A 16,167-nucleotide genomic window follows, 5' to 3' on the forward strand; every position below is an offset into this window, starting at 1 on the left:
CCGCGGCCAATGGGCGGCCGCCTTCTTGGCGGCCCTGCCAATGGTGCCGCTCGGTGTTAGGGCAAGATGGCGGCGCCCAGCCGCCGAGTCGGGAGGAGGCCGGCGGGCGTGAGGCGGCGGCGGCGGCGGCGGCGGCGAGTGGTGCGCTATGCTGCGCGCCTCCCTCCGCGAGGTGAGTGGCGCCGAGCCCCCAAGGAGCGGGGTGGCGGCGGCGGCGGCGGCGGGGTGGGCTCGCAAGGTGACCGGGCCGAGCGGCCCCGCCGCGGTGATCCCCTCGCGTTCCCCCTCCCCGGGGCGGCGGGGGATCAGGCGCGGCGGGGCCCGGCGGAGCCCTTCCCGCGGGCTCTTTCCCGACGTGGCCGCGGGGACCGGGCTTTACCCCCTTCACGGCCCGAAGCGGGCTCTGTCACCCGGCCGCCTGGAAAGGGGGATTGCGCTTTCAGGTGTCGGCAGCCTTGAAGGAGGGACGTGTCACTCCGACGGAGCTCTGCCAGAGGTGCCTTTCCCTCATCAAAAGCACCAAGTTTCTTAACGCTTACATTACCGTAGCGGAAGAAACCGCTTTGAAGCAGGCGGAAGAATCGGAGAAAAGATACCGAAGAGGTATGTTTGCTCCCACTTGATATTAGTCCTTAGAAAGCTGTTGGGGAGGAGCTCTTTGTGTTAGGTGAAGCAACTTTTCTTTTTAAAGCAGGTGTACGCGCTGCGGGTTTGGCTACGAGGGGATGAGGGCTGCGGTTGAGGCTTCGGTGGGTGTGTGCTCTCGGGTACATCCTTGGCACTCGGTAGCGTGTTCAGTTCAAAAATCAAAAGCAACACCTGGACCAAACCAGGCAGGCGCTGCAGATTAAATAGGCTCTGTGCTTCTTGAACAGCACTGCTACTGGTTGCTTCTTCTTTCCCTCAGCCGTTTATTTTAATTGGGTAGCCAACAGTTACCGTGCACAGGGAGATGCAGTGGTCTTCTGCAGGCCTGTTGACTGAGGTGGACAAACATCCAGCTGTGTTTAAAACTATCAAGTTTTAAACTAAGAAAGCAAGTGAAAATAAAGCAACTCTGTTAATTGCAGTTATGAGTTGGTCAACAGAACAGCATTAAATCCTGTCATTGGCAGCATTTAGAAACTGACTATCCTCATTTTCCTTTCCATTTCCTGAAAGACAGAAAAGGGAAATTTTCACCTAATAAGGTACTTTTTTTCCTTCATGGGTGACACTTGATGTCCTCTTGACAGCTTAAGAAAATTGCCAGCCAGAGTGTTTTACTTTCTGACGTAAACATTTTAAATTATTTTTTTTGCTGGATGGTGGATAATCAATCGCATAGGGAAGACTTTCTCTGCTTCGGTATTTTTTTTAGATCATATCTGTTGTGTATGTGAGGTAGGCAGAATTTATAGCTTCCAGCCTAGGGATGGAGTGGATTTAGGCAGCACCTATGCCTGAAATAAGCATTACATGGTCACATTGGAAGAGGTAAGCACTCCTTTGGGATCGCTAACCTGTATGAAAGCAGCTGCCTGTCTCGTGGGCTTAGACACGTTTGCAGAGCTCTGCTCTGCAGGGTCAAGTCTGGTCTGGGCAGAATGCTCAATGCTGGAGTTAGAATGGCAGATCGTTCTTGAAAATGTAACTGGCAATCATCAAATGCTAAGTGGATAGCATTTTTGCTTCCAATGAATACCTGAAGGGACATGTAAAATAAATTGTAATTGATGAAGAAAACGCTACATGTAGCACACTTCGCTTTAATCGCTGTTGTCTTTGCAATAATTCCTAATGCAGGTCAGCCACTGGGTGTTTTAGATGGAATTCCTATTGCAGTAAAAGACAACTTTAATACAGCTGGCATTGAGACAACATGTGCATCAAACATGCTAAAAGGTACAGTAGAGCTTTTAAAGTAAAATCAGATCTCATTTCAGAGCTCTTGCTTTTCTCTTTAGAGGGTTTATGGAGTCTTACAGAAATCTAAATGTTTTCAGAAAATGAGCTGAACTCATTTGAGAAAATATGTTTATCTAATTTCTTCTGCCAAGGTCATCTGGTATTACAAATGCATCTTTTTGTTGTGTAAGCACATTATCTCCCTTATTCATATAGTTACATGCTTTTAACAACACAATGTTTATTATAGCCCATACACTAAAAAAGAATTGTTCTATAGTTCACATATTGCTTCACATTACTTTTAGGTCTACAGGAGAGCAGTCAGTACTGTTTGCTGCTGTTCTCTAGCAAAATCCAAAGACAGTCTTTTTTTTTTTTTTTTTTTATGTCCTGTTGACAATTGTTGACTTAAGTATTTTTTTCATACGGCTGTAGGAGGAGTAAACATTAACAATTCTTTTCTCTATATTCCTGATATACAGACATGTTCTATAAGGCTTTTTTAATTTTTTGAGTTTTCCTAAGCTCATTGTTTCTATTAACATGCCATGAACATTTTCAAGGCATTAGAATGTTTTCATAGTAAAAGCAAACGTAGAAAACATTTCTTTTATCTGTTTTATTCTGCACAAAGTAAAACTGAAAAGTTTTCTGGAAGATAGCTCAAGTAAATTAGCAGAACCCTAATCTGATTATGTTTTTTTTTAATAGCAGAAGAAACAAAATATGATTTTGCCATTTTGAAAAATGTGGTACTACCTGAAATGCTTTTCCTTAAAGCACATTCTCAGATCCATTGTGATTGAGGGTGGAGGTAGAGAAACCCCTGTCAATATTCACAAAAGGAATTGGTTGCTACCTAGGATTTTATGCAAGTGTCATGGGTCTCATCCTAGTTTATCTAAGGTCTAAGTGGTGAAGAGTGCACACATTTGATCACAGGATAGCCAGTTAGTATTTCAGCATGTGGTTAACCATATGCTCCTTTATCTCGTGGCCATGGGAGATAATTCAAGATAGCTTAGCACTTTTCTGTAAAGAGCTGTTTCTTATTTCTTCTAATTTTAGACAGTTCCTGCAAATTGGCTGAATGCAGTAATTTGCTACCCTTGTGGTAACTTGTTTGTGTGAAGTCCACACTCTAGAAATGTATAATTCATAATTACTGGGTGGTAAGTTGTGGAGAAAAAAAAAAAGACTTTGCAAACAGTACAACATTTGGTTTACTTTCGCTGAATTTTGGAAATTACTCATGTTATCTTGAAGCAAAACTTTGGCACTGTGAACTGACAATTCTTATGCACAAATAAGACAACTTTGAAGTGTTCAGAGTAGCTACTTAGAAAAATCAGCTGTATCCCACCAATCACTCTCTTAATTGTTCTGATTGTTTTCAGGTTATGTTTCTCCTTACAATGCTACAGTAGTTCAGAAATTACTGGATCAGGGAGCTGTGCTTCTAGGAAAAACAAACCTAGATGAATTTGCAATGGGGTGAGTGATGTTTATTATTTTTAATGTGTGATTGCACATTAAATGGAATACACACCATCTGTTCCAATCTACCTGTAATCCTTAACTCCTCTTTCTGTGAGGTTAGAAAATAATGAATACTTGCCCATGAAGAGTATATTGAGTTGTGTGGATTTCTCACTGAGCATTTATATTATTGTGTAAATTATATAAATGCTGAGTTTTATGAACATAGTGTTTGACTATAGTTGTGTTTGAGGGGGAGGAAGCCTTTGCAGAAGGACAAGGACAAGCAGACTTCTTCCAGATCCAGTAGTGTATTAGTAGAATTGGTTATACCACCAGTTAATTGCTGCCTTTTTCTTTCTCCTTACTGGTGGTTTTTGGCCTTAGCTCATTATTATCAGGCCCCCGATGGCAGTTGCTACCTCTGCCAGTCAGCCACTGGAGTAATTTGTATGAGTATTCCCTGATTTGCTGCAAACAGGCTAATCTAGAGCAACACTTTAAATTGCCTAAGCTAATGTTAGTGACTTTTTGTCAGGAGCACGTTGGAAAATGCTCTCACATATTGATTCTCCAGCAAATAAGTGAAGGCAGCCAAGCTATAGCAGGGAACAACATTGGGCCATTATGGATGGGAGTCTCTGTCACCACAGCTGCTGGGTCTGGAAAGGAATGTCTGGGACTTTAGTTACCTATGAGAAACAATAAGTGTTGTGATTTCGTTTTGTTTTTGTTTTACCTAAACCGAAGACAGAGGTCTGATTGGGAATTCACATGGACGGAGTAGAAATACCTTGACTGTATTGTTTTGGATAAAGTCATTTCTGTGTCAAAGAGACACTCTTCAGAGGAAGAGCAGGGAAAAAGCACAGAAAAAACTGATTATGCAGTGTTACAAGTGGTTTAAGCTCATTAAAGCACAGGATTCTCTTAAAAAGTCTTGTCCCACCCCTGGCCTCTCATCTCTGGTCTGTGTATTTGCATGGTCTCAGTGCTAGCACCAACACAGCTGCACTGTGAGCTTGATCAGGGAGCTGATCCACCTCAAAAGTAATGATGTCTCAATAAGGTTAGTTTTCAACTGCTGTGTCAAATGCCCGCTCTGTCTGATGATTTGGCTAATAACACTGGCGCCCTGGAGTCAGGGGGAATGTGGGGTGCAGGTTGTGAGGAAGGAGGAAAGTACCCCCATCCCCTGCTTCTGGTGGCAGTTCACACTTAGCTGACCACAAGCTGACTGAAAACAGTTTCCTGAGAAGGCAGTCTAGTGCTCTGAACCAGCAAACTGTGGCTTCAGGAGAGGGCTACAGAGTGAGTAATAGCATGTTATTTACAGAGAAGTGCTTGTTCCTGCTATTGCAGGGCTTTTTCTGCACCAGCCCCAGCAGCATGGGTTTCCGCAAGGCTGCAGTCTTCTTCTTTTGCCTTTTCCAAATGCAGGGTTAGGAGACCAGAAGACCTTTGTTTTGAAGCAGTTGTGCAGCTTTACTGTTATGTAGCGTAAATCAGTTTTATGGTTTTGTGATTACATTCTTTTCAGTGGCATTAGCGGAAGTTAGATAGAGGTACAAGTTCAGATTCTGTGTCAGAAAGAGATGAAGGCCTATAAACTTTACAATTCTGTATAACATTGTTGAAGTTGACTGCACAAGGATTTATGTACACCAGTCTTTTTGTGTTGAAATTGATTTTGCTAGTATGAAGGATGAGGAATTGGATAAAGAAAAAAAACTTGGTAAATGCATTGTGTCATCTGTCACTTCTGTCTGTATTTGTTCTGTCTGATTATCTTAGATCTGGGAGTACAGATGGGGTGTTTGGACCAGTCAGAAATCCCTGGAGTTATTCAAGACAGTACAAGGAAAAATCTGTCCCAAAATCCCATTCTGAGGACAAAGATGCTAACTGGGTAATAACAGGAGGGAGCTCAGGAGGCAGCGCGGCTGCTGTGTCATCTTTCACATGTTTTGCGTAAGAGGCTTTTTAAAATTGTTTTTTATTAAATGTCTCAAAATATGTTGCAAGGTTTTAATTTTATAATTTTCTCATAATCTAATTTGAAATGGGAGGATCACTTGCACCAGCATGTAAGAATTTATTTCAGCATCCCTAGTTTATCTGTGGCATATCATGAAGGCAGAATGAATCCATGTAGGCAAATTTAGGCTTATTCATTTTGACTGTACTGATATGACCACTTTGCACTGCATGAAATGAAATGATAATGGCAGTAAAGGAACTACAGTTTTATTGTTATTCCCACGTACTCTCTTAAAATTAACATGAGGTTTGTGACAGACACATCCTTTTGCTCAGTAAAGGCATTACACAAACATATGCTGAAAATGTAAGTCAGCAGATGAGGAGATCCCTTAATTTGTAACAGTATAGTAATCTTTCCTCCCCTCCTTTGTTTTCATAGTAGGGTTATGTAATAATACATGAGACTTGGGATCTAAAAGCTTTCAAATTCCTGACTTAACAAAAGGATACACAGATACTTACAATTTTGTCTGGTTTAAAAAGTTAGAAGACAGTTTTAGGTTTTTGGGTTTTGTTTTGCTTTGTTTTTTAAAAAAGGAATTTAAACAAGCCAGAATTTTTTTTTTACGACAATTATTATCTGCATGTAATAGCAACACACTAACAAATCAGTTGTCTAAACTATCTTCCTCATCCAACTGTTAAAAGAAATCTGATTCTTAAAACTTTACAACTTTCATTTTATGCAGGTTTTAGAGCTACATAGTGCAGCACATTTTATAGACAATTATTTCAGTTGTGCTCTTAACTGGAAGATGTTTAAGAATCCTCTTTAGTTACTCTGTCCTTGTTTACCCATAGACTATATTATAAGTGTCGATTTTACTGTTAAAATATTTTTGCTATTGTTGATTACAGCTTCTTTTAAAAAACATTATGTTTTTATATACAAAACCCAATTTATTTTATGATTATTTTTTGTTTAATGATACCTCTTTTCATCTCGTTTCCCTTTGCTAGGATGTAGTATACTCAACATTTTAATACTGTTGAAACTGAGGTCAGTGCAGCAACTCCCAAGGACTGCTGGTGTTGTCCTGAGCCACAATGGCCTGATACTGATGTGGTCTGGCACCTTCTCTTATGTTGCTGGGTGTGCTGAACTCCCATTTTGCACTGCTCAGCACTTTATCAGATTGGGCATACTTTTCGTCCAGCTATTTTATTGCCTAGAACCTATTGTATATCCACTCTATTAGTTTCTTTCAAGCATCAGGAATGCTGCCAGTCTTTGTCTTTTCAATTTGAGATTTGGATGTACAGAAATGCTACAAAATTGAAGATGTTTTATATCAACACAAAAGCTTTGAAAAAATTCCACTTCAGCAAAGTCAATTTAATTGGTTCAGCCATCTCAGAAACAGATGCCCATGGGAAAAGTGACATACCCACTTCAATAAAAATTATACCTCTTTCTGAAGTTTAATTTATTTTTGGCAAAGATTTGGATGAAAGCTGTCTTATTTTTTAAATGGTGCTTGACTTAAAATTATTAAAAACAAGAGGAGAGCAGGTTTCATTTCAATATGCATTTCCAATTCCATTACAATTTTTGAAATAAAAAGTTTAGTTTAGAAAGAAAAAGGTTTCACCTGTGAAAGAACAAAAAAAAGAAGTCAACTTAAAAAAAAACAACTGTGTTCTAAAAATGCGCCTAAGCTACTCTAAACTGGGAGTTCTGATGCTATGCTTTGTAGGTTTGGAAACAGCAAAAACATCCTAGACTTTGAAAAGTATGCCCTATTGTTAGGGGCAAAATGTGTGCTGTGTTGCTATTTATTTGTATACTGGAAAATGCTGCTTCATAGTGTATTGGCTACTGAATAAGATACCAATGTCTGAAAATCATACTGTAAATCACAGGAGACGTATCTTTCAGAGTCCACGGAATTGGAACAGACCAACAGAGAAGGCGGAAGTAGATATTCAGGGCTGTATTTGGAGGGCCTAAATTCTACCTATGTACTTCTGCTTTGTGGAGAGAACTGGGTTCTCCTGATGGCTAATTCAGAGGACCTAAGAAAAAGAAAAGAACATATAAAAAATAGCAGTCAGAGGGAGCAGACTGAAATTTAGGCTGTGCCATTATGACTTCTAATCTGGAAAAATTCACACATTTTTAAATCCTTGCATCTTAAAACCATACGTTTTTATTATTTGAAATGTTCTGAATTATTTTACTAATGATAATCCTTTTGAAACCATAGAGCTTTAGGGTCAGACACAGGAGGATCTACCCGAAACCCTGCTGCTCACTGTGGTGTAGTAGGTTTAAAGCCAACGTATGGACTGATCTCTCGCCATGGTCTCATTCCTCTAGTGAACTCCATGGATGTGCCTGGAATCCTAACCAGATGCGTGGATGACGCAGCAGTTGTGTTAGGTATTACTACTTCGTATGTCTTTGTATACAACATATCTCTGTTTACAACATTGTCTCAAAACAAATTGAATTCTGGCTACCCAGTGTACATTTTCCTGTTCTTCATATGTCATGTCATATTTCAGGTTCACTTGCTGGACATGATCCTAAAGACTCTACCACAATTCAGGACAACTTTAATCCATTTGAACTACCCAATTTGACTGACATCAGCAAGTTCTCGATAGGAATTCCGAAGGTAACATTTAAATCCTGTCAACAGTTCTGGACAGGAACAGCAAATACGACACCTAACAAAGAAATATTTGTGTTTTGCCCATCACCTCCCAGTCTCTCATGATTTAAAACAGCAAAAATAGTACAAGCTGCTCCTGGAAAAGAGCAGTATGTTCTCTGTTGCCTGTGCAGGTGATTGGGAGTGAGCATATGCTAATGCTTCATCTAAAATATTTTGTTGTCGTTATGGGAAGCACTGTTGGGAAGTTCCAGGGGAAACAGGGAACTTCAATTCTTGGTTCTCTCTGTTGCTCTTTCATCAGTCACCTGAATAGCCTCAAACAAGTTGCTTTTAGTGCCTTCTCATACGATGAGGTTAGTACTGGTTTGTGCAGTGCTTTGAGATACTTGTCTAAATGGCACTGTGTTAATACGAAGCAGAATTTTAAAGGCAATTGAGGGGCACAAGGAGCTGTGATTCGCAGAACTCTAATAGGTATTAAAGACAACTGTAATCTGGCTTCTGATGCATGCAATTCAAACATGTTTGTAACTATAATGATACTTGTCATTTAGGCACAACATTTGGGACTTCAGCCTATTTTTAATTGCCTATTATAATTTAGCAAAGGCTCTTCCTTCAAAGAGACAATGTGTGTAACATTTATTGGTTTGATTATCAGTATTTGAACCTGTGCTAGAACAGGTATACCAAAAGATTTAATTTGGTAAACAGATGTCCACTGACCAATTAATTATTCAAGATCTGTGAAATGCAAAAAATGTGTGCCTAGAAAATTAATTAGCTGCCTACTGTTTAGATTTTGATAAATCTAAAATAGTGGTATTTGTTAATTATTCATATCCTTTGGGCAATTGTTTTCTACTGCTACAGATTATCCTAAACAGATACATGCATATATTAAACATGGGTCATAGCTACTCAGAAATCAGACAGTATTATGACCCTGATATTGTGGGTTAGAACTAAAGCAAGTATCTTCAAAAACAGAGAGTTTTAATAGAATATCTTTAACTTAGCTCTTAAACAGGAACGTAGCTTTTCTAAGTCTCCTCCCAACCCCTTGATCGTAGTTCTTCTTTGACAGGTTGTTTTATTTGTTTCATGCCAATTGCCACTGATATGCTGTGGCCATAATTTCTTTTTATCTTTCCTACTCACAGTAGCCCCAGTATTAGGATTTAGACCTGAAGAGTTTCTACCCACGAACTGCAGAGCAGCGCAGTATAGTTTCCATGGATAGACAAATAAGTGGATAACTGGGCAATTTCTCCATAAGAAATTGCTGAAATTCCATGGTCTGTGGTATGTGGGTTTATCCTACTGATATGAACATAATATTCTTAAGAAGGCTGAGTCCTGTTAATTTAATACTGCTTGATTGTATAGTATTTAGTAGATGCAAGAAGCTTTAATAAGTACTTTAAGTCGTATGATGGTGAGGTAATAGTTTCAATGTATTTTTAGCCAGGAGTATTTGCACTGTGGTTGTCACTAGAAGTAAACCAGTATGTAAAATCACTCCCCTTCTTGTTTTTCTCTAAGGAATATCATGCACCAGGGCTTTCTAGTGAAATTCTGGCGCTGTGGTCAAAGGCTGCCGACCTCTTTAAGAATGCAGGTGCTAAAGTAATTGAAGTGAGTCTACCACACACTCGTTACTCAATTGTCTGCTATCATGTGCTGTGCACAGCAGAAGTGGCATCAAATATGGCCAGGTTTGATGGACTGGAATATGGTAAGGCCTTTGAAAAAACCTTTTTGTCAGACAACAGAAACATTGCTGGATGCAATTAAAAAGTATTAGTTTTAATAGATATGGTTGAATACTCAGTGTTATTTCTCCAAGATGGAATAGAGTAAAAACCCTGACCAAATAAAAATGTCTAAATAAGTACATATTTTAGTATATTTCACTTCTAGACATGTGAGTGTCTGGGCTTAAAATCTGTTTAATATTCTATAATAAAACAGGAATATGCTGTGTTGTTTTTCCCAGAACAGTAACATGTCAGACTCCAGCAATTGGTGGCCTATTTGTATTACTATGTATAACATTAACTTATGTTAGGGATTACAAAAAGTATTAATTTCCAAATTGCTTTTTCTTTTCAGGACACCGTTCTGACATGAACAAGTCCACAGAAAGTATGTATGCTGCAACACGACGAGAAGGCTTTAATGATGTTGTAAGAGGAAGAATTCTATCAGGAAACTATTTCTTGTTGAAACAGTAAGCAGAACATCTTGAAACTCAAATTTGCCAAGTTAACAATTCCTTAAGCAAATGGTGATTAACTGTTCATCATGGCATGAAAAAAAATTTGTCCTTACCCTGGTAGCTACTTGTATTCTTATTACTGCTTTAGCTATATAATACCGAGTGAACTGTTAATAATGGATGAAAGTGTTTTCCCTTAGTCTTACCAGTGAGCCTCCTGAATTAAATAAGTAAAACAACTTAGTGATTTTTTTTCCCCCTCTACCAGAGTATTATTGGCACCCATTAGTTAAATTAAGCAAAACAACTATCCTATGGTATGACATTGAAATCATACCGAAGCCATTACTGTTGTAGTGTTAAAAGTTCTGTAGCTGTTAATCTCCTTAAAACTGCATAGAAAAGCTGCTGGTACATTCTAGTGAGGTCTTCTAGAGAAAACCAGAAGATAGGGCAATTAAATTAACTATAGATCTTTGCCTCAGTATACAGGGAGAGGAAGGCATTGGCAAAGGTACTGAACTGGTATCTTTACAGAAGACAAGTTTTTATCCGGCTCATGTAGAGAAGCTGGTGGATGGATCAATTTGACTTTTTTTCCTTAGTTTTCAATCCTAATGCAACAGTCCTAATTTATGTTAGTAAAAGTGCTGTTTTTCTCTATCTTGATTTGTTCAGATACTAACAGAAATATTAGTCGTGTAATCAGTCTCGAAGCAAGTGCACTACAGAAAGAGCTCTGTCAGTAAGAGTGTTCATCAGATGTGACTTCTAGTTGCTCTCAGAGACAGGAATGTTGTCAGTCAGTATGTAACAACCAGCTTTTGTGGAATGCCGATATTACTGCCAAGTGTGCTCCTTCTGGTTACAATTATCCAGATCAGCTTTCCTAATGCTGCCTTAAAATTCATGTAGTTCAGCCTTCTGTGAAGGAATATACAATTGGCTTCCATTAAGATTAAACAGAGAGTCCTGTTCCTGTCCACAGTAAATTACTTTTGAAGAACAAAACCCAGGGCTCAGAAAGCATTCTTAGAAAAAATAGTAGAGAAAAACCATCTGTGTCTCCTGCAAATTTTTCATTTTGCAGATTATTTTTAACTTGCTTTCAGAATCTGTAAAATAACTAGGTGATTTTTCAGAAGTTCTGTTTAATATCTTTATCAATGAACTGGATGAGGGGATCGAGTGCACCCTCAGTAAGTTTGCAGGTGACACCAGGTTGAGCAGGAGTGTTGATCTGCTCGAGGGTAGGGAGGCTCTACAGAGGGATCTGGACAGGGTGGATCGATGGGCCGAGGCCAACTGTATGAGGTTCAACAAGGCCAAGTGCCGGGTCCTGCACTTGGGTCACAACAACCCCATGCAGCGCTACGGGCTTGGGGAAGAGGGGCTGCAAAGCTGCCTGGCAGAAAAGGACCTGGAGGTGTTGGTCAACAGCCGGCTGAATAGGAGCCAGCAGTGTGCCCAGGTGGCCAAGAAGGCCAACGGCATCCTGGCCTGTATCAGAAATAGTGTGGCCAGCAGGAGCAGGGAAGCGATTGTCCCCCTGTACTCGGCACTGGTGAGGCCACACCTCGAATGCTGTGTTCAGTTTTGGACCCCTCGCTACAAGACAGACATGGAGGTGCTGGAGCGTGTCCAGAGAAGGGCAACCAAGTTGGTGAGGGGCCTGGAGCACAAGTCTTCTGGGGAGCGGCTGAGGGAACTGGGGTTGTTCAGCCTGGAGAAAAGGAGGCTGAGGGGAGACCTTATCGCTCTCTACAACTACCTGCAAGGAGGTTGGAGTGAGGTGGGGGTCGGTCTCTTCTCCCAAGTTACTAGTGATAGGATAAGAGGAAATGGCCTCAGGTTGCACCAGGGGAGGTTTAGGTTGGATATTAGGAAAAATTTCTTCACTGAAAGGGTTGTCAAGCATTGGAACAGGCTGCCCAGGGAAGTGGTGGAGTCCCCACCCCTGGAGGTATTTAAAAGACGTGCAGATGTGGTGCTTAGGGACTTTCTGAAATTAACACTTAGGATGATTTCAGAAATGATTGTAGAAAAAGGGGTAATTCCCATGACATAACTTCTTAACTTTAATCTGCAGTCTATTATTGATTATAACCATTTTCACTGCAGTTTTTCAGAAACTTAAATCTTTAGATTACTCTAACAAAATGGCTTTGGGGCAGTTTCAGTTGGTTCATCTACAAACATTTTGGCATGTAGCAGTTTTTAATACCTCCATCCCCCCCTTTTTTTTAATAACTGTGGTTTTAGGTGGCAATTACTTTTGAAACTGAACTTCTCTGAATTTAAGGATTCCACATTTACCAGTTCTGCATATGAAGTTAAAAGGAACAGTAGACATAAAGCTGACTAATTTGTTTCTGCTTCAGGGTTGTGTTAAAACTGTTTACAAATCCATAGACCACATGTTTACATGAGGAAAAAAAGGTTACAGAAAGATAAGGTCTTTATAGTATTCTACAGAGAAACACATACATACATAGTTTTAAGTCCATTTTGAGTCCTCCATAGATGATGAGACTTTTTTCACATGCTTTAAGTATCTTGCTGGGTTGAATCCTAAATGATTAATGCCTATTTTCCAGGCCTGCTTAGTTCTGTATTGTTTCTAGACTTTGCTGTGCTGCCCTGCAGTGAAATTTAATACACTGGTTAGTTTCAGAACAGTCATAAAAGTGTTGTTTTGATTTTTAGTTAATTATTGTAAACTAGGGTTTTGTTTTCCCTTCAGCTTTCTTCAGCAGTATGCCCTCACCTCTTCCTTCTCTGACAGCTTCGTTGCTATGAGAGCATAAACACCATGTTTGATGACTAAGCTTCCGGTATATCAAAAACTCAAGTACCAGTGTTAGTCTTTTAACCAGAAGAAATACTGGCCTTGTCTTTTTTACAGTAACTAAGAAATAAAGTTCTGTATTTTTGAAATTAAAGTGTCAGGCCCTCATGTCCATATTTCTTTTTAGGAATTATGAGAATTACTTTATCAAGGCACAGAAAGTCAGACGTCTCATTGCCAATGACTTTGTGAAGGTTTTCAGGAGTGGTGTTGATATTTTACTCACTCCTACCACTCTGAGTGATGCAGTACCATATATGGAATTCATCAAAGAAGACAACAGAACCCGCAGCACGCAAGATGACATCCTGACACAGGCTGCAAACATGGCTGGTGAGTAGGGACAGGAATTCAACTATGTTTTCCCCTGCCTAGTCATTTTTAATGTCCATTCTCTTCAGGAATCAAAATATTTCACCCCTGTGTTGTAAGTCTTACAATGATAAGCAGGTATAAGGATAGTTTATTTATTGAATGCTTTAAAATGTAAGACTAGATTTTAAAGTGGGGCACCTTGGAGCTGAGTGCGGGCTGCAGATAAGATGAATCCATTCAAGTACCAGAGACTGAAGTCTCTTTTTAAGGAGAGTTGTTTATCTTTTCAGAGGATGCTGACTCCTTAAATCACTGTCATTAAATAGGTGATCACCTAGCAGTATCCTTAGTTCATTGACTCAAATTATTTTAACTAGTCTTTTTCCTCCGCGTAATTTTTTTTCTGTTTCTCTTAGAATTGTTACAAAAATCACTCCAACTGGATTTGTTTAATAGTAATTCTTTGCATGTGTATCTTTTTTTCTTTCAGGACTGCCAGCCATAAATGTTCCTACAGCTCTTTCAGAGAGAGGCTTGCCAGTTGGGCTTCAGTTCATTGGACGTTCATTCCAGGAGAAGCAGCTTCTCACTGTAGCCAAATGGTTTGAAAAACAAGTAAAATTCCCAATGATCCAGCTAGAAGAAGTGAAGAGGCACGACCATGGTGTCTTTCAGCATCAGAAATCTGCTTCTTTCTCATAACACAGGACTTGCTAGTCAGTTAAAGCAAGAAGGCTGTGGCGATGGTCTAAAAATGTATTCCTGCAGTTAATTCTATTTTGCAAAAATAATAATCCTTTTTAAGAAGACCATATGCAGTTATGCAGGATGGAATCACGACAGCTTGTTGCTGTGTAATTAAGGCGAAGTGAATGATTAAGTAAACATGTCTGTGTTATTAAGAACCATTTCTAACTAATATTAAAAACACCAAGTTGAAATTATGTATCTTATGCCTGTGGAGCTGCTTTCTTCCATCCCCAGAGGGTGTAGAAGGTATCTGGCCCATTAAAGAACTAACCTGAACTTCCATGTGAAAATTGCATGGCTGCTGAAGGGCTTGGTTTCCTTCTGGAGTGTAGACTTTTGTAATGGCAACAACCAGACAAGCTGTAATGGAACAAAGGTATCAAGGATCTGTTTACCAACAGGTAAATACAAAAGGAAACAAGGGAGTAACATATAGATAGTTCATTTAAAAAAAAAATAAAAAATCCCTACTTCTAGTAAACTGATGCAGGAGGTGAAATAACCTCCAGATCTACAAATCATGCAGATTACTCTGGTTACATCCATTTTAAGAATAATGAATTCCAGATTTCTTCTGGAGAAAGGTGCCTAGTAGTCCTTGAGTAGTTATTTTCTTCTTCCTTCATCACTGTTCTTTATAATCAGCACTTACTAAGTAAGAAATTATCTTCTTCAATGTAACTCTCATAAGAGTAATACCACCCATTCCTTCGTGGACAGTCATGCAACACAATAGTAATTTGAAACAAATTTCCAAACCATGATGTTGGTAGACTGGAAGACCTACTAAACAACTAATAACCTGTTTTGAATGTTGTATTTTCCATTTTTCGAAAGTTGAAAAAGTATGAAGGATTAAGTTTGTAGATTTGTTTTTGCATCAGGTTCGCTTTCAGTCATAGTCTACAGCATACACAGATGTAAAAAGTGTAGGCTGGGAAAAGTGAGTGAGATGTAGTCTGATATGGTAACATACAGAATCTTCCTGAATTACATTTTGTCTTAGACTGTACTGTCACCTATATAAAAAAAATCACCTTATTACTAAAAATTGCAAATGAATTAGTGAATTTTCTACACCCCGAGGTGAACTATTCCAATACCTTTCCCACACGATTAAAATCGTACACAATTAAAAATGGCACAACTAAAATTTTAAAAATAAAATTAATTTTTTAATTTAAATATTGAAAATCAAGGCACAGCTTGTTTCTAGTCTGATGCTATCTGGGTTTTTTTCATAGAACAGTCTTCAAGGAAGTTGCTTTTTCTGTTAGTGGGTGATGATGAAGTGGGGATCCTAACAGGCTATTTTCACCGTTGTCTCGTTCAATAATTTAGGTGTGCTCTAATCATACTGTCACTATGCGCATCTTGGCTTATAGCAGCTTGCTGACCAGAGCTCTCAGTGAGGTTATCCATTATCCAAGTTGGAATACCTGGATATATACTTGGAATACCTGCTCTTTGACTTGCAGTCACATCCCGAACCCAGACCTACCACTTGCTGTTTCTAAAAGTAAAGGTCGGTGTATTTTGCCCAGAGTTTGAGATAAAATCCTGACTATGGAGAGCATTCCTGGAGGGACACGAAGAGCCTTGGAGTGTTACTCACAGAAGAGAAGGAGCAGAGAATTTCGCTCTCCCTTGGAGATTGATCTGGACTGACTTCTGGCCCACGGGAAAATCCCTGCTTATGCTTGGCAATCTTTCTCTTAAAATTTCCCCTGACGTTAAGAGAAATCTGATGGAAAAACTGGATCAAAGCAAAGGTACCGACTCTATGTTTCCTAAGCAGCTAGAGGAGGGGTAGGTTAAGGGGAATTGTCCTTACACCTGCACTACTTTTTTTTAAAGCAGGGCTCTGATTGCAGTCTCCAGCATCCTTTAAACGAGCATTCAGATGATCAGAGCAACTGACTGTTCTGACGCAGGTCCTTTGGAGTTTCTTCTGTTGGTAGATTCCTGAGCGTAGAATAACTATGCAGTGAAATAAACAA

At 39.5% G+C, this 16,167-nt stretch overlaps 1 protein-coding gene across 2 annotated transcripts; it reads left to right on the forward strand.

Moving 5' to 3' along the window:
- Positions 1-44: 44 nt before the first annotated feature.
- On the forward strand, positions 45-14,361 carry QRSL1 (glutaminyl-tRNA amidotransferase subunit QRSL1). 2 transcript variants are annotated; one of them, XM_069804971.1, is made up of 11 exons: positions 45-172; positions 444-603; positions 1,786-1,884; positions 3,288-3,384; positions 5,164-5,340; positions 7,620-7,795; positions 7,921-8,033; positions 9,579-9,771; positions 10,149-10,266; positions 13,230-13,435; positions 13,908-14,361. In XM_069804971.1, exons 1-11 carry the CDS (start codon positions 149-151, stop codon positions 14,117-14,119), a joined length of 1,575 nt encoding a protein of 524 aa, XP_069661072.1. In that variant the 5' UTR covers positions 45-148; the 3' UTR covers positions 14,120-14,361. The 2 variants fall into 2 exon arrangements, with proteins under 2 accessions (XP_069661072.1, XP_069661071.1); XM_069804970.1 differs by having other exon boundaries at positions 52-172; positions 427-603.
- The last annotated feature ends 1,806 nt before the right edge of the window (positions 14,362-16,167 follow it).

The sequence above is a fragment of the Haliaeetus albicilla genome, chromosome 17, assembly GCF_947461875.1.
Source record: "Haliaeetus albicilla chromosome 17, bHalAlb1.1, whole genome shotgun sequence".
NCBI classification, from domain to species: Eukaryota; Metazoa; Chordata; class Aves; order Accipitriformes; family Accipitridae; genus Haliaeetus; species Haliaeetus albicilla.

Excerpts from the sequence above, each read along its gene's own strand:
- QRSL1 (XM_069804970.1), top strand. The coding sequence starts at position 67 with ATGGCGGCGCCCAGCCGCCGAGTCGGGAGGAGGCCGGCGGGCGTGAGG. Across the intron at positions 5,341-7,619 it reads TCATCTTTCACATGTTTTGC|AGCTTTAGGGTCAGACACAG; the intron begins GTAAGAGGCTTT and ends TTGAAACCATAG. Across the intron at positions 10,267-13,229 it reads AACTATTTCTTGTTGAAACA|GAATTATGAGAATTACTTTA; the intron begins GTAAGCAGAACA and ends ATTTCTTTTTAG.